Source organism: Hoplias malabaricus, chromosome 3 (assembly GCF_029633855.1).
Source record: "Hoplias malabaricus isolate fHopMal1 chromosome 3, fHopMal1.hap1, whole genome shotgun sequence".
Classification (NCBI taxonomy): Eukaryota; Metazoa; Chordata; class Actinopteri; order Characiformes; family Erythrinidae; genus Hoplias; species Hoplias malabaricus.
This window is the reverse complement of record NC_089802.1, coordinates 1,923,452-1,945,585: the sequence shown is the minus strand read 5'-3', so window position 1 is coordinate 1,945,585 and position 22,134 is coordinate 1,923,452. Positions and strand designations below refer to the sequence as shown.

Genomic DNA, 22,134 nt, shown 5'->3' with positions numbered 1-22,134 from the left:
CCACTAACGAGCTCATTAACAGCCCCTTCTGAAGTCGAGGTGGGTGTGAAGGAGCCAAGAAAAGGACGGAGAACCACTTACACAGGGGACAGTAAAACATCCGACACACACCACTCTGCTATGACCAGGTTACAGTAGATACACAGTTCAGGCCTAAAATTAGTCATTTTCATCACACGCCTTTCTGTGACATATTTTTTAAACGCCTAAGTCTTGTTACCTCCGCTGTGAGCCACTTTTACTCGTGTCCAGAGCAGAGCACTACCCCTCAGCGACGTGCACTGGGAATATGATGAGATTCCTCTCGATTCTGCCTTCAGTTCATAAACTTTCAGCAGTGAATAGTGCCACCTAGCGGGGACTGTGTGAAGTGCGCTCAGTGAGTTACTGGGTGAAACTGCCGTGTGTGTGTGTGTGTGTGTGTGTGCGCAGAAGTGAATGAATGAACAACAAAACACAGTCTCATTGATTCAGCAGGTGATTTATTTAAAGAACAATGCAACAAGCTTGAAACAGAATATTGTCTTTGAGGCCATTTTCCGAAACATTAAATTTGTGAAATGCAAAACAGCGCACGGATAAATAAGATCAGCCTGGAACCTCTCAGGGTTCAGCAAAGCAGACGCACATTTAATGTGCCCTTTCACAAACATACGCTCTCGTGTACACACACACTTAGAATGGACTAGATTCCACATTATACACACAGCAGTCAGCTAACACGACTCAGCATGTTTCTTTCCACTCACTCTTTTCAGTTTTCCAGTGCCTTCATCCCCCTCTCAGGGCCGTCTTCTTCACAGATTTCAAATTAAGGAAAAAATGAAGATTTAAAAACCACTCGTTGGACTCCGAAATCATTCAAGAGTTTAGTTTTGAGCAAAAGGACACTCTCCCAGACCTGGTCAAGCCTAGTTTCCCTTTAGCGCCAGCAGCTGAGACCTTTACACAATAAAGTGACCCACTTTTGAAGCTGATAATTCAAGTTAATTAGGGAGAATATGCAATAAAATAAAAACAGACCTGCTTTTAAATGCTGTGTAACAAGACCCATGATTCTGAAACGGGGGACATATTATAAACTAAGCCTTTATCCAGTGCATGTGCTCATTAATGTATGTAACTGGAGCCCAACAACCCACTAACTGTGGTCCGTTTTCTATGGCCCCGCCCCTCGTCTGAGTCTGTCCAATCACAGCGCTGGACCCGTGTTTATGTGAGAGCGCAAAGACGAGGTCAAACTCCGCAAAACGGACACAACGAGCGCGGAGAAATAAGAGCACTGAGTAAAAACGGAGAAGAAAGAGAACAGAGTGAAAACGGCTAAAAACCAGAGCTTCTGCTCCTCGCTCCTCACTGCTGTGCGCTCGGGGTCGGGGTGAACAGCGAGCGGCTCATTATCATTTAAAGGAACAGGGGCTGAAAGCGGGCGTTCTGAACAGGGGCTGTTTACACGGGGGGAGTCATTTCATCACTTCATTTAAACCTCAAGGAAATGTTTTAACCTTGTGGTAAATGTCTTATGTGCCTTTTAAAAAAACATGAATATTCATATATTCATAAATTAAAGCAACTTCCTCATCATAAATATGTAAAACCACAGTCTCTTATGTGCATTAAATAACGATTAAACGGAATATTCAGTGGAGCATTTGATTTCGGAAGAACACTTATTCCCTTCAGTTGCATTTTCAGTTTGGTGTTTGTAGCTTCAGCGACATTCATCGCAACAGAGTGAACGGCTAAAACAGAGCTTCAGTCCCAGGCCCAGAGGTGGTGTAGAAACGCTACACGGTCACATTAGTCTTACAAAATGAACACACCATGACATTTAGTGATTAAGGCATCTGCATCCAGAACCGCAGCCTCTTAGACACATTCTTTCAACACGATTCGTATTTTCAAACCCTGCAGATCATCTCCACAGTTGAGTAGAGGGTTAGTGCCAGTGTGTTTCCACTAGCAGAGGATTCGGCTTGTTTCAAGAAGTATTTCTTGAAGGAATTAAAACAATCTACAGGAGGAATGGGAGAAATAAGTATGACCTTTTGTAATATCCAGGCAACATCCTCCCAGTGAGAATATGATTATATTTATGACTAATTTAAGAGGACTTCTCTTGCCAATGCAACCGTTTTTCTTGTGTAAAAACCTGGCGACTGGAAACAGATGCGTCCAAACAGGAGCTACACAAAAGCTCTGGGATCTGGGGTCCACTGGACCGGGACTGAGAGCTAAGAGCTAGCAGCACCTGCGAGAATCACAGTCAAACACTGTCTGAGCCTCAGCGCCGACAACGTAACGCTTCAAACTCCTGGAATTAAACTTAAACGTCATTAAACTTCAGAAACAGTATGAAAACTGCACTTGGTAAAACAATCACTCTGTTTCTCCCTTCAGTTCTAGACCGGAGAAGACTATGTAAAACTAGCATGTCTTTCAATATAATTACAATAAAAACCAGAATACAAGCCTCTGATTAATAGTCCTTCACTCTTGTCAGCAGTTCGTGTGTTTACAGCATCTTCACAGCAGCGGGACCTCGAAAGGAATTTCAATTTCTGTTTTAGTTTGTTGGTCAGCAGGATTACTGAAGCCCAGCTGTTTAGAAGGACAGGATGGTTCGCTGGATGATGTCCACGCACTCTCTGACCTCGTCCTCGTTGATGATGAGGGGCGGGGCCAGTCTGATGATGTCACCGTGAGTGGGCTTGGCCAGAAGCCCGTTGTCGCGGAGACGCAGACACACTCGCCAGGCGTCGTACTCTGAGAGAGGAAAGTGGAAAGCGATGGTTAAAGAGGCAGACGACAAACATGGCAAATGGTCAACGCTTTTCTTGTCTGTTCTCGTCTGAGTCTGTCCAATCACAGCGCTGCACCCGCGTTTATGTGAAAGCACTGAGACGAGGTCAAACGCAGCAAAACAGACACAACGAGTGCAGAGAAATAAGAACGGAGAAGAAAGAAAACAGAGTGAAAACAGCTAAAAACCAGAGCTTCTGCTCCTCGCTCCTCACTGCTGTGCGCTCGGGGTCGGGGTGAACAGCGAGCGGCTCATTATCATTTAAAGGAACAGGCGCTGAAAGCCAGGCGTCACGAGAGCTGGACAAACTCTACTGATCTGTCTGAACTGATGATGGAGCTGTGTTCAGTCCCAAACAACAACAACACGCCAATACACCATGAGTAAACACCGCTTAACGTAACGTTGTTGTAGCAGTGGACAAGCGCCATAACTGACCTCATTACGTGACGAGCCTCTCGGCCAATCACAGCCAGCTAAAGGTGCTACCTCCTCTCAACCACACGGTGAAATATGAGACTCTGGGAGATGAAAGCTATTTCTGTTTTATGTTTCATTTCTAAAGCTGAAAATGCCTGGGATTTTAACAAATCTAGAGGACAGCGTTTACGTCTCACTGACAAAACTTTAAACAGACTGAGCACCTTGATTGACATCTTCACTCAGCTCCAGAGGCAAGGAACAGTTCAGGACACGGTTCGCAGAGAGATGATCACGCTGTACAAACGCCCCCTAAACTCACGTGGGTGAGGGCAGGTCTGGCTCAGCCAGGGTTTCGTACCTTTAGTCTCCTTGATGACGACAGCGTTCAGCAGCCCTTTCCCCCTCACCGTCGTCACTACGTCTTTGGGCAGTTTGTTGAGCTCTGCTCTCAGGATGTGACCCATTTTCTCAGCATTCTCTGCCAGCTTCTCCTCCTCCAGAACCTAATCGAATCAAAACAGACACACGATGAACCCTAACCCTGGAGGGAATACTGCAGTTAAACAACAGCTGCCTGTTCATGTACCGCTTTAAAACCCAAATATGCCTCATCATTATTAAATGCAAGGCATCACACATTCACCCACTCACTCACTCATTGATGGAGATACAAAACAGAGTAAATACGGAATACAAATCATTAACAAACAGTACAGAGCGAGCACGGGCAAAGCTTCCTTGAAATTATGACTGCAAAGTTATATGTATGACTACATGTATTTGGGTAAAGAAAAGTAAACTATAGACTGTCGGTCAAACAACGTCACACCCTCTGCCTGAAAGTAAGGGTGGATGGAGGTTGGGCGGCACGGTGGCGCAGCAGGTAGGTGTCGCAGTCACACAGCTCCAGGGGCCTGGAGGTTGTGGGTTCGATTCCTGCTCCAGGTGACTGTCTGTGAGGAGTGTGGTGTGTTCTCGCTGTGTCCGCGTGGGTTTCCTCCGGGTGACTGTCTGTGAGGAGTGTGGTGTGTTCTCCCTGTGTCTACGTGGGTTTCCTCGAGGTAACTGTCTCTGAGGAGTGTGGTGTGTTCTCCCTGTGTCTGTGTGGGTTTCCTCCGGGTGACTGTCTGTGAGGAGTGTGGTATGTTCTCCCCGTGTCCGCGTGGGTTTCCTCCGGGTGATTGTCTGAGGAGTGTGGTGTGTTCTCTCTGTGTCTGCGTGGGTTACCTCCGGGTGACTGTCTGTGAGGAGTGTGGTGTGTTCTCTCTGTGTCTGCTTGGGTTTCCTCCGGGTGACTGTCTGTGAGGAGTGTGGTGTGTTCTCTCTGTGTCTGCGTGGGTTTCCTCCGGGTGATTGTCTGAGGAGTGTGGTGTGTTCTCTCTGTGTCTGCGTGGGTTACCTCCGGGTGACTGTCTGTGAGGAGTGTGGTGTGTTCTCTCTGTGTCTGCTTGGGTTTCCTCCGGGTGCCTGTCTGTGAGGAGTGTGGTGTGTTCTCTCTGTGTCTGCGTGGGTTTCCTCCGGGTGCTCCGGTTTCCTCTCACAGTCCAAAAACACACATTGGTAGGTGGATTGGCGACTCAAAAGTGTCCACAGTGTGTGAGTGAATGTGTGTGTGTGTGTGTGTGTGTGTGTTGCCCTGTGAAGGACTGGCGCCCCCTTCAGGGTATATTCCCGCCTTGCACCCAATGATTCCAGGTAGGCTCTGGACCCCCCGTGACCCTGAATTGGATAAGCAGTTACAGATAATGAATGAATGGATGGAGGTTTGGAAAGACATGAACCTGAAGGGCAGCGATGGCGACGCAGCAGGCGAGTGGGTTCCCTCCGTACGTGGAGCCGTGCTCTCCAGGTTTAATGGTCAGCATCACCTCATCATCACAGAGCACCGCAGACACCTGAAACGCAAAGGGCAGAGTTATGCCACTGACACACACACGGAAGAGTTACGCCAATGACACACCAAGAGAAGCTAGGCCTCTCACAGTCATTACATTGTCAGCTTGGTGTACAACACATGAACATTTCCTTAATGATTTTTCTTGACCCCAACGTTCCCCACTGTTTATTTACATGTGAAATATCCTTTTTGTTTATTTAGAAAATCTCTACATTTTTTTTTATATTCCAATTCCAATATCTGAATGTTCTTTACAGCTTTTTATTTTCAATTCTCTTTTATGTTTTGGCTAAAAGTTCATTGCTCTTTAAAGGGGTTAATAATCTTTTAAAATTGATTATTATGATATTATATTATCTTCATATCAGTGGAATAAAATGGTCTTAAATTGACAACAACAGTCGTTACACCAGTTACAGAAAAGGAACAGAGTTTCACCACCGACAGTGTCTCCCACTCTTGATTCAGCCGTGGGCTGTAGGCAACACACAAATGGAGCACATTACGGTAAGCTTTTCTAAGCTTAGATTAGCATTACGCTCCCTCCATCTGCAGCACGTCCTCATAATCAGCTCTACACACACATCTCCGGGCCTCTGTACTGCTCTTGATCACTGGGATGACTGTTCTGCTAAGTACAAGTGCCCATGCTGCTGTTTATTTAAAGATTACACAAAGCAGATGTCCGCTGTGAAACTAATCTCCTGTACGTCGCCGCCCTCTGGTGTCTGTACCCACACAAGCCACATTTGTTAACCATTGACAGACCGGTGCGGCTTTTACGCTCCTGATATCGATTCTGTTCACTCAGCTCAACACAAACGAATCGACTGGTTCTGTTTATTTAGTCATTTCATATATTTTAAAGCCTGGTGGCTTTTTTCAACTGTAGTTGCTAATACAAGTGTAACATCAGTGCTCTGTTTCTCCCTCAGGGCGGCACAGTGGTGCAGCAGGTAGGTGTCGCAGTCACACAGCTCCAGGGGCCTGGAGGTTGTGGGTTCGATTCTCTCTCCGGGTGACTGTCAGTGAGGAGTGTGGTGTGTTCTCCCTGTGTCTGCGCGGGTTTCCTCCGGGTGACTGTCTGTGAGGAGAGTGGTGTGTTCTCTCTGTGTCTGCGTGGGTTTCCTCCGGGTGACTGTCTGTGAGGAGTGTGGTGTGTTCTCCCTGTGTCTGCGTGGGTTTCCTCCGGGTGCTCCGGTTTCCTCCCACAGTCCAAAAACACACGTTGGTAGGTGGATTGGCGACTCAAAAGTGTCCGTAGGTGTGAATGTGTGAGTTGCCCTGTGAAGGACTGGCGCCCCCTCCAGGGTGTATTCCCGCCTTGCGCCCAATGATTCCAGGTAGGCTCTGGACCCACCGCGACCCTGAACTGGATAAGGGTTACAGATAATGAATGAATGAATGTTTCTCCCTTGTGTAGCAGAGTAAGCCACGTACTTTCTTTTCCTGCAGTGTCTCAGTGTGTACCAAAGCATGGCATATTTTTGAGAGAATTCAAGGTGGATATAATGAACAACTTGTTCTGTGCATCAATGCGAGCATCTGGAGCCCACCAACCCACAAACAGTGAAACAAGATCACCCAGTCAGTTGTCTGTCCGCAGCCCAAGTCTCAAAGTGCCCCGCCCCCTCGTCTGAGTCTGTCCAATCACAGCGCCGGACCACAAATTTTAACAGCGAAGGTGAAAGCCTGTGTGTTAATGTATACACGGGAGAGTAATGCTGATCTAGGCCAATAAATATGTTAGCAGTGGGAACACACACGACAGGCAAGTGGAGATGCTCAAAGGCCCGGTTTATTCTACTGCTTTTAATGGAAGTGTAAACACAGTCAACTCCAAACTCCTTGTGATTCTGAACACTGGGGAATAGAGGCACAAGAAAAAAAGTCAGTCGTTCCACACTGGGGAAGCATTTACCTTCTATTTGCTATTGCCCCAGTGTAAGTGAGACTTGACTGATTACAGCTGTGGGGATGTGTGTTGAAAGCCTGCTATAAGTAGAGCCACAGCAGCAGTCACAATCCGAGCTGTTGTCAGACAAACAGTGGAAAATGCCCAAATTTCCACGCTCCTGGCACAGCCCCTCTGGTTAATCCAAAACCCAGAGAATTTAGACTCAAAACACTCGAGTTATAATGATAAACAAGCCTCTCTCTGCTTACTTCCTGTGGTGTGTGGTCAGGTCGACGCCAACAATGAGGTTCGATGGAAGTGTAGTCGAGCTCCAGGCTGTTTACCCTTTTGTTGGTTTTATTATCGGTATTTCATCAGAACAAAATGTTTTATCCCCATAAATGTAGATATACAGGAGAAGGAAAAGTCTGGCTCTGGAGCCCACCAACCCACACAATGTGAAACAAGAGCCCCCACTCAAAGGCAAGAATGGGAAAATGAGAGAACAGACCTAAAATGATAAGCAAGGAATGAGAGAAAGAGATTACAAAGGCAAGAAAAGGAGCGGAGAAGGAAGAGAACAGAGCGAAACTCTTCTGTGGGGTTTGATCCTTGTGGTATATTGACCACAGTCCACAGTACTTCACAGAGACTGCAGAACTCTGTTTATGGGAAATTTGTATAATTTACCCCCATTTATATCATTCAGGATTAGTTTTATTATTCTGTTTAGAACAGATGGTGTAAAAAAATGAAAAATCATTTGAAAAACATACCAACAACTTTATAAAATACATCATATCTTACATTATTATGTTCTCTGAACCCCCTGGGGTTTGGCCCTGTGTTTGTGAGCAGTGTATTAACAGGTGTAAGTCTCCAGGCAGGAGCTGTTCTTAGAATATCAGTCATGCGTCTGTATTAATTTCAGTGACTGTCAACACTTCCAGACCTTTCTAAGAAGTGTGTGTGTGTGTGTTTTGTCTGAAGGACCAGAACCCCTTTCTCTCTTCTAGAGTTTTCCATCACACATTTCCGTAGGAAACTGGAAGCACTTTGGAATTCATTACTGAGCTGAAGAAACAAACCTGTATTTTAGGTTTAAGGAATTTGCAGCTGTGAACTGAGAATGTGTGTGTGTGTGTGAGAGAGAGAGAGAGAGAGAGAGAGAGAGAGAGAGAGAGAGAGCGCACATACTGTGTGTTGGAGGACTACTTTCCGAGGTATGGGTGGCAAATAAATTCTCGGATTTCAGGTCGAGTTGAGGCTGATTATTGCAACTTCTCTCTATCTCTTACCTTCATTCAGATCTTTGTGTGTGTGTGTGTGTGTGTCACTCACAGGGTACACTCCTCCTGACAGGGCTTTTCCCAGCAACACCACGTCCGGCCGCACAGCCTCGTAATCCACAGCTAACATCCGACCTGTACGAGCCAATCCCGTCTGGACCTCGTCAGCCATGAACAGGACCTAGAAACACACACACACCATAAAAGATATTCTCTTTAAGTTTATTTTGTGTGTGTGTGTGTGTGTGTGTGTGTGTGTGTAGGTGTGTGTAAGTGTAGGTGTGTGTGTAAGTGTAGGTGTAGGTGTGTGTGTGTAGGTGTAGGTGTGTGTGTGTAGGTGTGGGTGTGTAGGTGTAGGTGTGGGTGTGTAGGTGTGTGTGTGTGTAGGTGTAGGTGTGTCTGTGTGTGTGTAGGTGTGTGTGTGTCTGTGTGTAGGTGTGTGTCTGTGTGTAGGTGTAGGTGTGTGTGTGTGTGTGTGTGTGTAGGTGTAGGTGTAGGTGTGTAAGTGTGTGTGTAGGTGTAGGTGTGTGTGTAGGTGTGTGTGTGTGTGTGTGTGTAGGTGTGTGTGTGTGTGTGTAGGTGTGTGTGTGTGTGTGTGTGTGTGTGTGTGTGTGTGTGTGTGTGTGTAGGTGTGCTACTCACATTGTGTTTGGTACAGAGCTCTCGCACTTTGGTCAAGTATCCTTGGTCAGGGACCACAACCCCAGCCTCACCCTGAATGGGCTCCACCATAAACGCTGCTACATTAGGATCCTGTAGAGCTTTCTATAAAGACACACACACACACACCTATAATTTCTTGACATCAGCTACTGGATTTTACACACATTTTATATTTAAAAAAAAAGCAGTTATATTATATATATATATAAGTTATATTTTTATAAAATTGATTTTACTGAACATTTCCTTTCATTTGAAACTTAACTAAGAGAGAAGCAGAGAATCAGAGCCGTTTCATGTTTTACTTATTGTTGTTTTAATCTTTATATTTTCTATAACAGAAGAGCACAGTTACCTCCAGGGCAGGGATGTCGTTGTAGGGAACCAGCTCAAACCCAGGCATAAACGGACCAAACCCTTCATAACTGCTGGGGTCAGTCGAGCTGGAGATGGCTGCCATTGTCCGTCCCCAAAAATTACCCTCTACAAAAAAAAAAAAAAAAAAAAGGGCAAGGATTAACCAATCACAGAGAAGAGGTTGGAGGATACGGCCTGAATTTATATTTAAACGATAACGTTTATTAAAGGCTAAGCAGCAGCTCTATGAAAGTGTCAAACAAATAAATACAGTGGAATTTGAGTTCCTAACTTGTGTTTATTGAGAGTCAGAAAACTAATTTTTTTTACTAACTTTCTTACTAATTCAAGGAATAAGGTTTAAAAGACCGTCCCCCCCAACGGTGTTGGGAAACTCTAATAGACGTCTTGCCTGTGACGTAGATGGTGGACAACGTCACAGTGACGTCACGGTTGCGTTCGAGAATTTCCGTAGCGAGCGCGGGTTTTTCCGTCAATTTAATAAAATTGTCAAGTTTTAAAGCAAATTAAGCTGCTGTTTTCATTTTAATTCATACTTATATCTGTCAGTCACTACAAGAATGTCAAATAATCATGGAGGTCCATTAAGTGGTGCTTAGCCTTTAAAAGATGTAATTCCGATATCGATATTAACAATATAAAAGACACAGCAAACAAGAAACATGACATCATCGTCAAACATAAACCTCTTGGCTTTGACAGTATTAATGTGTCAAACAAACTTTCAAATGGAGTGCTGAAAATGGGTTTAAAAATCCCATCATTGTTATTAAATATATATATTGTGATATATATATTTACACTGAATTATTGTCCAGCCCTAACACAGAACATTCAAAATATTCCAGACTGTCACTGTCATATTATACTAAAAAAAACAATGAACACATGATCCTCCAGAAACGGAAACAGCCGACAGCAACAACTTTCTTATGTTTTAAATCAGGTTTATGTAGAGATTTGTGGAGCATTTCGACTAGTCCCTCTATCCTCGGGTTACGTCAGTCCCGAGTTACGATGTTTCGTGGTTGACACATCTCCCATTTACTGTATAAAGCCTTGTTTCGACGTAAGTGGTTTTGCGTCGTAAACGTCGTAACGTGAACTTCGTGTGTGGTGTGCGCGGCGCGGCGGAAGAATACACGGTTACGCGGCTCGGGACCGAGGAGGATAGGTGTTAGGAGGAGGATCAGTGCTTACGGTATGTTATTTACGTACAGTATGTACGTAATGTTCCGTCTTACACCGAAAATCGGTTTACGACATGACGTAGGAACGGATCAACGTCGTAAGTCGAGGACCCCCTGTATAACATAATAAAAGAGCTGCCGATGTGTTCTGATGATGGAAAACTATATTTCCCACTGACAGCAACTATATGATCCTCATCAATAAACTGTATTTAAAAATTATGAACTAGACATTAAACTCAATGGCAAATAACATACGTAATAACGACAGTCAAGACATCACTTCTGAAATATGACACTTTATCTGCAGCCTTCAGTCATTTTAAAAACATCTACAGCTCTGTTTGTGCTGCTACTGGCCACAGTTTACCCTCAAGAACAAACCCACAGTTGAACATTTATTGCACAATGGATATGTTTAACTCTCCTGTGGAAAAAAGCCCTACCTGCAAAGACGATCTTTGCCTGGTATTTGGGAATGCCCTTCACGTTGTACGCCCATTTACGCGCCAACTTACAGGCCGTCTCTCCAGCTTCGACACCTTCAGGAGCCAACACAAGGAACATTCAAAACATAATCCTTCAAAAAACTGTCAGTCTCATGCTGTGGAATGAAAATGAAGTACAAACACGGCTTCTAGAAACGCTAGGACATGTAATAAGTACTGGGGAGTGAAATGTACTGTACGCTAAGACTCTAAACAACCTGTGTTCATGGGCAGGACTTTGTCATATCCAAACAGCTTGGTGATGTACTCCTCGTAGACCCCCAGGATGTCGTGGTAGAAGGCTCTGGAGGTCAGGGTCAGCTTGGAGGCCTGGGCGTTCAGAGCGGCGATGATTTTAGGATGGCAATGGCCCTGATTAACAGCACTGTATGCACTGAGGAAGTCGTAATACCGGCGGCCCTCTACGTCCCACACGTAGATGCCTGAAACAGTACAGAGAACATAAAATAAAACAGATTATGTGCATTTTCTCTTCCAGTTCCCTTTATTTGTAACTACTTCTCACAACCAGGACACTCCAATGTGACACACAAACAGACAATGTCTCCAACGTTAGATGGAATTCTAGACTTGACACGACCTCTAAGAAATCTTTAATAAGCAAGTTGTTTTTATTTTCACTTTAATATTTAGATAAGATTACGTATGAAACAAGTCCTGTATGCGAATGTGCTGCTAAAGACAACCAGGAGAAGAAGAAACACCTTTATTGATCCCCCTTCATTGAACCGGTGACCCTTCGGCCTCAAGCTCGCTTCACTAACCTCAAGGCCCTCAGCTGCCCCCCAAAAGTAATAATAACTAGTATTCATTCATTTATTCATTCATTGTCTGAAACCCTTATCCAGTTCAGGGTCGCGGTGGGTCCAGAGTCATTGGGCACACACACACACACACACCTACGGACACTTTTGAGTCTCAAATCCACCTACAAACGTGTGTTTTGAGACCGTGGGAGGAAACTGGAGCACCCGGAGGAAACCCACGCAGACACAGGGAGAACACACCACACTCCTCACAGACAGTCACCCGGAGGAAACCCACACAGACACAGAGAGAACACACCACACTCCTCACAGACAGTCACCCGGAGGAAACCCACGCAGACACAGGGAGAACACACCACACTCCTCACAGACAGTCACCCGGAGGAAACCCACGCAGACACAGAGAGAACACACCACACTCCTCACAGACAGTCACCCGGAGGAAACCCACGCAGACACAGGGAGAACACACCACACTCCTCACAGACAGTCACCCGGAGGAAACCCACGCAGACACAGGGAGAACACACCACACTCCTCACAGACAGTCACCCGGAGGAAACCCACGCAGACACAGAGAGAACACACCACACTCCTCACAGACAATCACCCGGAGGAAACCCACACGCACACGGTAATAACTAATCATAAAAACCAAATAATAATAATAAATTGTATTTCTAAGTGCCTTTCAGGTTACTCAAGGACACGTTACAGAACAGTTACAGGAGACAAATAAGTAACGGGAAAAAAGACAAAAGCAGTGTGCGAATAAAAGAAATATACAATTACTGATTAAAACATACAAGAAAACAGAGGAAGGCTGTGAGACAGCAGGACAATTAATGAGAAAAATATGTCAGTAAAAAAGTTTTAAAATTCTTCTTAAAGGTGGAGAGTGACGGGAAGACAAAGATGTAGGAGGATTCCTAAGAATCTGGGCTTGTGACACTAAAAGCTGTATGTCTAATGCACTCACACACACACAAGTCACTTCTGTTCTAGTCTACTTTCTTGCAGTCTTCTGCTTAGTGTTCAATATATTTACTGTGTACAGATGTTTTTGTATGAATTCTATGAAGATTATGGTCTGTATCTATAGCATTTACTTTCTATTAGCACTGCTTTCTCCTGCTCTCCTGTTAGTGCTTGGTTCGTGAACCAAAAGTTAATACCTAACTGGAACCGAAGAGTTTGTCCGTGGGTGTGTGGAGGTTCAGTAACTCAAGAGGGAGCTCAGAGCCTCAAAAACAGCGTTATCATGCAGTGGAGCTGGACACTTACAGCATTTACAGCATATCATATGAATAAATAATAGGAAATAAAACAGGAACACGCTCCGTTTGTGTGTGTTTCTGGGGCTGTGTTTGGCGCGACACCATGTGCATTGGTCAGAGCCGCGGCTCCGTGTTGATTTCGTTTCTCCGCTGTTCACGACCTCAGCAGAGCGCCTCTGAACTCGGCAACATTTACACAGTGTTACATCTCACTCTGATCTGACTCCACGGTGAACACAGAATAAACCATGACCCTGTCATGACTTTGACAGTTTATCTGTGGCTCTGGCGCTGTGTTCAGCCACAGCGACGCCCCCCACTGGTGACATATCCTCGGTTCCCCTCTAAACGTGTAGAAAAGTGGGCTGTTCACTGGAAAGAACCACGGTTCCTAAGAATCAGGATCAAAACCAGAGCTCTTCTGGTGGAAAATTCTCAGAGTATCTATGTTTGGCTCCTCCTCACGTTTATTTTTATAGAGCATTTTAAAACCTGATGGTGTCACCAAGCAGCATCGCAAGCATTAAAAATTAAAACAAAATTTGAATGTAATAACCCTGGTGAGCAGCCAAAGGCAACAGTGACAAGGAAAAACTCCCTCGAAGCTGGAGGATGAATCCTTGGGAGGAACAAACACTCACAGCGGGACCCACCCTCCTCTAGTCAAACACAGTATAAACAACAGAGTTTGAATTCAAAACGACAGTCAGAAGCAGCCTTGTAGTCTGTCTAGTTAATGGAGGCCTTTAGTAAAGGTCTGGTCTGTGCTGCTGAGAAGGAATGAGTTTGCCAATTATTTTTGTCAAGTGCTGAATTGTTTGCACCTTGGCTATTTATAGCCACTTGATGTTGCGTAATATTGTTTCACGGTTTACTGTGCATTACGAAGCATGACTCAGTACTGACTCTTTGGTATGTTTTTTGAATGGTTTGTGTGTGCCTTTTGAAACCTATTATATCTCTGAACTCCTGGGTTTTTAGTGGTTTATTTTTCCTTGTGATTTGCCCGTTTATTTTTTTTATTCCTCTAGCACAATGTTTTTGTTGCATTTCATTTATTAAAATCTGTCCTATGTAAAAAATACATTGTCCACCTTCCCTTTAATGAAAGTGTGTGTTGAGTGCCACTAATCACTAACGTTTTTGTGTGTGTGTGTGTATTCACTGCCAAGAATGGGTCCAATGCGAAGTCCAAATTTCACTGCACTGCTGTGTAATGAAGTTTCACACTGTCACATCACTCATGGTCAGGAGAAGGAAAAATACTTGATTCTTGATTTTATTTTTTTGTAAAATAGATTTCACATCAATGAGCCAATGAGTGTTTTCGACACCGTGGATTGACTGTCTGAGTTAAATAAGTCTGTCAAAGTGGACGGGGTGTTCTCTGGTGTACAGTTACAGGTTATACACACGATATCTTGTTCTGTGCCTGGCCCTGAATATTCACATTCACTCACTGGGTACATTTGAATATTTCTTGTTTGGATAAATGTGTGTATCGAAAAGCAACCTAAAAATGGTATTTGGGAAAGCCCTAGTTCAGACAGTGTCTAAATATATTTAATCTCTGACTGCTGTGAGGGGTAAACATGCTGTAAGTGTGTGTGGAGTGTGTGGAGGTGTGTACTGACCCTCTCCTCTCTCCAGGGCCACAGGTAGGGGGTGATAGTTGTGTGCTCCGTATCTGTCCTCTCGAGCATACACCTCCTCTGAGGTGACCTTGGTCTTCAACCCCAATGAGGAGGCTGATCGTGTCCCAGAATGCACTGCGCGGCTCAGAGAGGGGGTAGCTCTCCCCACCAGGATCAGACGGGTCAGCATTCCCTGCATTTCTGAACAGAGACAGAGAGAGAAACAGAGGAGAGCAGATATTTAGAGCAGATATGAGGACTAACAACGATCAAACTCCGAAACATCAGTGAAAAATGTCTCATGTTTCTGTTTGAATTTTTTTATTTCTGTAGTGTGGGAAAAGCATAAGTCAGAAACGAGGCGTTCTGATTCTGCTCCACTTCTGACGTGTGTTTTTCTAACATGTGTTTTTTGAGCGTGGGAGGAACCCGGAGCAGCCGGAGGAAACCCACGCAGACACAGAGAGAACACACCACACTCCTCACAGACAGTCACCCGGAGGAAACCCACGCAGACACAGAGAGAACACACCACACTCCTCACAGTCAGTCACTTGGCGCAGGTCCCTGGAGCTGTGACTGCGACACCACCTGCTGGACCAACGTGCCGCCCAACTTTGATTTACTTCATCTACATTTTTTTTTTTCAGTCTGTGAAAGATCTAGGACCACTTTCACATCATTAACCACAGAACTGAAGCCACCATGAGAGACATCTGCACCCCAGCAAATCTCATTCACTCCCACAACAATAGAGCTTTAAACCCGGCCTGGACTGGCCTCCTGCTAGAGTTAATCCCTCTCATCTACATTCAGCCACAAAGCACTAAATGTTCCTGAGCTGCACTCACCAAAGTCAACACAGCACTACAGCGACGGCGATGAGCCACACACACACACCAGAGAGATGATGAAATATTGCCAAAGCAGAGGTCTTTTTTTATAGTCTGAAACATCTGTGTAACAGTGACGCTACCTGTTGCTCCACCTTTTAAATTTAATAACTATATTTTTACAAACTAAGACCTTTACCATGGCATTGTATTTTAGTTTGGTGATATTTCAGCTGTACCTTTAATTCATGATAGCGCTGGACAATAATCCATAATTATATTCAGTTACAATAGTGGCTTCCCGTGATTATGAAAACAAACATTAAAGGGGATGTCTACGATTGTGGGGAAACGCAGTTTGTTTTTGTTCCGAAACTCTGTGACTTTTAAGGTGGAACAATGTGTGTGAGGTGTAAAAATGAAGTGTAACCCATCTGTACGTTTTCATTCACTGTTTAAATCCCCACAGAAACTCATTTGTAACTCGAGCTGTTTAGCTTTGTAGCACGTTCGCTAACGCAGTTAGCCGCTAATGCATATTACCCACCTATGGGGCAGGAATAGAGCAACATCCTCACCTCGATTTGTGCTTTTGATTGGTCAGAGTCCTCTCTGTTGTCTTAAATAACTACAGATGCCTTTTCTGCGCCATGAGCTGAGAGAAAAATCTTCAGAATTTTATAAAATGTGTATTTTTCAGTCCAATCGTGAACTACACCTTTAAACTGAAGCAATAATTCTGCCACATTTCAATTATAAATGATGCAAAATTATGCTTATTTTTGTTTTATTTGCAGCTTTACATTGATGCACTAAGCTCAGACTCACTCAGTTGCGGCTAAAACAATAAAATGAAGTTCAAAGACAAAAATCCAATGGGAAAAAGGTATATTTTGTAAAGCAGTCAGTTTCTGAGAGAAACAACTCTCAGAAGCAGGAGTTTGACTTCATCACTGCCAACAAACTTCACCTGAAAGATACAGTTACATTTTAGTGTGAGTTAGCTGAATTTTATTCTAAACTTTTATTTGTTAGAGTAAAACAAACAGTCTTCTCTGTTCCCAAATCCCAAACCCAAAATCTCTTCCGTGCATTTCAACAGCAAACTGAGTAAGTCTTTACTGACAATGAATGATTGACAATGAATGAATAAACATCATGTATTTTCCGTCGTTTAGTCACTGTCTTCAGTTACAATACAACTCCACCACCTTTTAAAGCTCTCAGCTGAAGGATAATGGACACATTTACCGAGGCTGAAGTTTGCGGATACAGTCTATTGACATGTGCAAAGCTGGGGATGAACTCTCTGACCTCAAGGGGGGTAGTGACCCTTTTACTGCCCTCGATTGGCACCTTAAAATGGGCCAGAGACAGGTGATAGGCTGCTGTGACACTGCCCCCAACACACACCCCCTGCTTCCAGCCAGTCGCTAAATAAAGACATGCAACCACACACCCGTCCACGTGGACATGCGTCGGACGCGGGAGAGAAAGCAATGATAAGACTGTCACTCGCACCTGAAACAACGTGTACACAGTTTTATCGAGGCATATCACAGCGTACGACATGTGACAATGTTACGCAGTGCCTTCAAAGATGGTCATGTAAACACCTCAGCTATGATCACACACTGCAGATCGACCGCTGGCCTTGGAAATGATCTCCAACTGAATAAGTCTGCACGTAAACTGCTCAGCCATAACTTTAAAAACCACTTCCTCGTTCCTAGACGCATTCTCCATTCTCTGTACTTCTGTACCTGTTGCTTTGCATACGTTATTACCCCCCTTTCCCCCTGTTCCTCAGCACTCAGGACCCCCACAGAGCAGGTGTGATGTGGTGGTGGATCATTCTCAGCGCTGCAGTGACACTGACGTGGTGGTGGTGTGTTAGTGTGTGTTGTGCTGGTGTAGAGTGGATCAGACACAGCAGTGCTGCTGGAGTTTTTAAACCCCATGGCCATTGAAGAACAGGGCGGAAGGGGGCTGACAAAGTATGCAGAACAACCGTTGGACTATAGTTTGTGATTGCAGAACTACACTGGAGCATTTCTATTGGTCCCTTCATCGTGACGTTTTCTCACAGTGTGAAAGACAGCTGCTGTGTTCAAATGATGTAGTAAATTCACATACACAATATATATATAAATAAATACGTTTCCTATATAATCTTCTACTGTTTCTCTACCAACTTTTGCCAAATCTTTAAAGAGAAATTATTTTTGTAATCATTTCTGTATCATATTGAGGTGCTGAGATGTAAAATAAAATTCGTTAGAGTGGTTTGACTTTCATTACAGTGAACCCTTCAGGCTCTGACTTCTGATTACAGCCGTAGAGATAGGAACCAAGGGTCACGAAGTCTACTGTGCAAATACAGCACTTTATGTACTCTACAAAACCAACAGTGCACCTATGCAGGCCTTCGGAACTCATGAACCCTAGGAGCTCCAGAGTGGCGCACACAGAGCCAAGTGATGCTTCAGTCGTGCGGTCTCTCTGCTCTTTCTCCTCCATCACTCTAGCTAACAGGGGTCTCTGTGAGGTGATGTGACAGATCTGGGCAGTTTGCACTCCCCTCGTGCGGAGCAGGTGACGATTTTTGGGGATGGAGAAGATTTTTAAAAATAAAATTAACCTGAATCCAAATATGTTTTCTTTAGTAACTCTTTCTTCTCGTTGCTCTCTACATGCATCTCTCGATGTTAGAAATGTTATTGTAAATCCGTCCTAAAACCATGTCCATGTCTGGTTCCTATCGCCACCACTGTAAACGATCCTGACTCTGAGGGTTCCTCTTTAAAGGAAATACCGATATACACAAAAACTCCCAGACTGAATATTACCTGCAGTGGAACAGGTTTTTACAGGTTTGCTTTAATACTGTGCCAGTATGATGTTCTTCTGTAGCTGCTTTTAGACCGCTCTGGTGTCAATGTCTATCATGTTTCTTTCTCTTGAAGATAATCTGTCTGATTTGGCCTTCACAGGGGAACAAACTGGTCATCCACTGGAACCTTAAACCTTACATAACATCCAACATGCTGCTTCCAGTTCTCTTTTTGGCTGACATTAACCATGAGGTCGGTTTCCTCATTAACATGTGTCTATTTCAGTAGAGCGCTGGAAAAAGGGCACGAGAACCCAGAGAATAAACCAGTTTGGCTTTGGTCAAACCCCACAGCAGCGTTCTCTCCTGTCTAAACAGCCCTGTTCAGAACGCACACCGTTCCTTTAAATGATAACGAGCCGCTTGCTTTCTGGCTGTACGGCAGCCTCTGATTGGTCCATCTCTGTTATAGAAGCTAATTATCCCTGTGTAAAACCTGGTAGTAATTTTTACGTTAAAATGTACAGCTTCAAAATCACTGATGCCTCACAGATCTGTACCACGTAGAATACTCTTGGATCAGTGTTATTTGTCTTATGAGGGAGGGTAAGAAACAACCTCAATCGCTCCTTTCACCTCCCCCTAGTGCCGTAACAGTGAATTACTCTGTAACTATATGTAGAGCCCAAAACAAAAACACCAAATCTTACCTAGTGTTGCTTTAAGACATAGTTATTGATAACGCAGGCTAAAATTAAAACTGTGACAAAAAAAATAAAAAAACAACGAATCTCTGAGCCCTATTCCACACCACAGGGACTTACACCCTTCCAGCCAACACATGGCATTGAGCATTGTCACCTAGTAGAGCCACATTCCAAAACATCCATCAAGATGTGTGTTCCTCACGTTGAGTATTGTACATGCAGTAAAACCCATTTAAAGTGACAAACCTCAATAACTTCAAAACACTGTCGAAGCCCACTGAGTGTAAAAGACACTGACGAATTTAAATACGGATTCTAGACTCATCAGATGTTCCTGTAACTGTCTTAGAGCAAATCAAACCCATAAAACCATCAGGTTTTAAATCCTAATGGTTCAGAGCAGTCCCCGGGTCACCTTTTAAAGCATTAAGACTATTTACACATTAGATAACAACAAAACACCATTACAGACCACAGTGCTGTTTCCCTGGTCATTGTAAAGTGACCTTAGGTTTGTGAAAGGCACTATATATGATTAAGGTATTATATTATTATTATTATGGCTGTTATCTCCTAGCTTCTTAAAATGGTATTAAATCTAACTCTACATCGTCATACACCATCGTTCAGTTGGTTTAGGGTCATGAATATGCAAATAGTCACTGCTTTGATCTCCAATCGCTGCCCGAAATCCCCTCCCTGCGATTCGACATGCTGGAGTCTATAGGTTTGTGACGTCAGAGAGCTTGACTGTCTGGATCTGTTAGTAAGAGACTGTTTGCTTTCTCGATACTCATTCTAGCACAAAAGCCATCAATAACACGGTTAAACACTTGATTTAAACCAGAGGTGGTTTTTAAAAACAAGTAGAAGCAACGGAAACTTCTAGCAAGTTCTCTGTGAGGTGTTTTTATTTAACGCTCGGCGCGAGAATCAATCCTGGAGCTTTATCTCAAACAAAAAGGTTTACACATGAAGCCAAACTGCCCTTTAAATCGTTTAAAAGTCCCCTGTAAAGATAAGCCAGAGGAGACTCTCGGTTCTGTGATGTTCTCCATCAATTGAATGGAAAAACCCCACAGCACTTCCCTAGCTAATCCGCTAGCCGGTGCTAAAGGCGATTTTCAGCTTTTTTTCCCCAGCGTCATTCATTCGCCAGTGCGTTATATATGTCTCTAAAGAGCCTCCTATGTGTCAAAATGAAATATTTAGTCCGCCGGAGCCGGCTTGTGGACTCTAGAATTACCGCGGGGCTGCCGGCGTGTGTAAACCGACGCAGGAGCTGCCCATGCCGGCAGAGGCTCCGTCCGCGTCCCGCTGTAGAAACCTGGATAATACGGCGGATTTCAGCCTGGAGGAGGATAACTACCTCTACAGAGAGAAACACACACTCGAAATAGATTTTAAAGACGTGAAAAGAGGATGTAAAATTGGTCCATTTTACCGTTTTTTGGCTGCTGAATGATACTTTTCTTCTCCGCTGAGTGAAGATGTGTTTAAGCGGCAGCTCCGTGCTAGGGGTTTATGAGAGAGAGAGAGAGAGAGAGAGAGTGTGGAGAGAGAGTGAGAGAGTGTGTGGAGAGAGAGAGAGAGTGGAGAGAGAGAGAGAGAGAGTGTGGGGAGAGAGAGAGAGAGAGAGTGTGGGGAGAGAGAGAGAGAGAGAGTGTGGGGAGAGAGAGAGAGAGAGAGTGTGGGGAGAGAGAGAGAGAGAGAGAGAGAGTGGAGAGAGAGAGAGAGTGTGGGGAGAGAGAGAGAGAGAGAGTGTGTGGGGAGAGAGAGTGGAGAGAGAGAGAGAGAGTGTGGGGAGAGAGAGAGAGAGAGAGTGTGGGGAGAGAGAGGGGAGAGAGAGAGAGAGAGAGTGTGTGGGGAGAGAGAGAGAGAGAGTGTGGGGAGAGAGAGGGGAGAGAGAGAGAGAGAGTGTGGGGAGAGAGAGAGAGAGAGAGAGAGAGTGGAGAGAGAGAGAGAGAGTGTGGGGAGAGAGAGAGAGAGAGAGTGTGTGGGGAGAGAGAGTGGAGAGAGAGAGAGAGAGTGTGGGGAGAGAGAGAGAGAGAGTGTGGGGAGAGAGAGAGAGAGAGAGTGTGGGGAGAGAGAGGGGAGAGAGAGAGAGAGAGTGTGTGGGGAGAGAGAGAGAGAGAGTGTGGGGAGAGAGAGGGGAGAGAGAGAGAGAGAGTGTGTGGGGAGAGAGAGAGAGAGTGTGTGTGGAGAGAGAGAGAGCTGATGTTGCATCATCTGCACCTAGACTCCCACAGTTTCACACCAAGTGTGTATCCATTTGTCTCGTGCTAAATTAAGGCATAAAATCAGACACAAAATGAACAGAAAAAACTGAAACAATTAATAAAAGTAATAATAAAGGAATAAAAGGAAATACAGTAAAATAAAAGAAAGAATACCCTAAAAAAAGAAAACAAGATTAAAATGATTAAAACAATTAAAGTTACACAATAAAAGAAAGAACTAAAGTGTCGTTACAGAATGAACAGAGAAGAGTGTTTTAAAGCGAGCTGCAGCTGCTCAAACAGAAATGTTTTAGTCTTGACTTAACACTGTCTAAAGGTGTTCTCAGTCGGTGGGTTCTATTTAACAGCGGCACAGGAGTTAAACGCTGCTCCTCCATGTTTAGGGTCGCGGGGGGTCCAGAGCCTACCCGCAAGGCGGGAATACACCCTGGAGGGGACGCCAGTCCTTCACAGGGCAACACACACTCACAAATTCACTCACACACTCACACCTACGGACACTTTCGAGTCACCAATCCACCTGCAACTTGTGTTTTTGGACTGTGGGAGGAAACCGGAGCACCCGGAGGAACCCTACGCAGACACAGAGAGAACACACCACACTCCTCACAGACAGTCACCCGGAGGAACCCTACGCAGACACGGGGAGAACACACCACACTCCTCACAGACAGTCACCCGGAGGAACCCTACGCAGACACGGGGAGAACACACCACACTCCTCACAGACAGTCACCCGGAGGAACCCTACGCAGACACGGGGAGAACACACCACACTCCTCACAGACAGTCAC

The 22,134-nt window shown here is 44.6% G+C and overlaps 1 protein-coding gene across 1 annotated transcript; it reads right to left on the bottom strand.

The window, feature by feature from the left end:
• Positions 1 to 479: 479 nt before the first annotated feature.
• Positions 480 to 20,625, bottom strand: oat (ornithine aminotransferase). The gene is made up of 10 exons (XM_066666305.1): positions 20,545 to 20,625; positions 14,728 to 14,928; positions 11,247 to 11,471; positions 10,987 to 11,082; positions 9,328 to 9,455; positions 8,952 to 9,074; positions 8,362 to 8,490; positions 5,008 to 5,121; positions 3,585 to 3,729; positions 480 to 2,766 (listed from the first exon to the last, which is right to left on the bottom strand). The coding sequence occupies exons 2-10, from the start codon at positions 14,924 to 14,926 to the stop codon at positions 2,606 to 2,608; spliced, it is 1,320 nt and encodes a 439-aa protein (XP_066522402.1). The 5' UTR covers positions 14,927 to 14,928; positions 20,545 to 20,625; the 3' UTR covers positions 480 to 2,605.
• Positions 20,626 to 22,134: the final 1,509 nt, after the last annotated feature.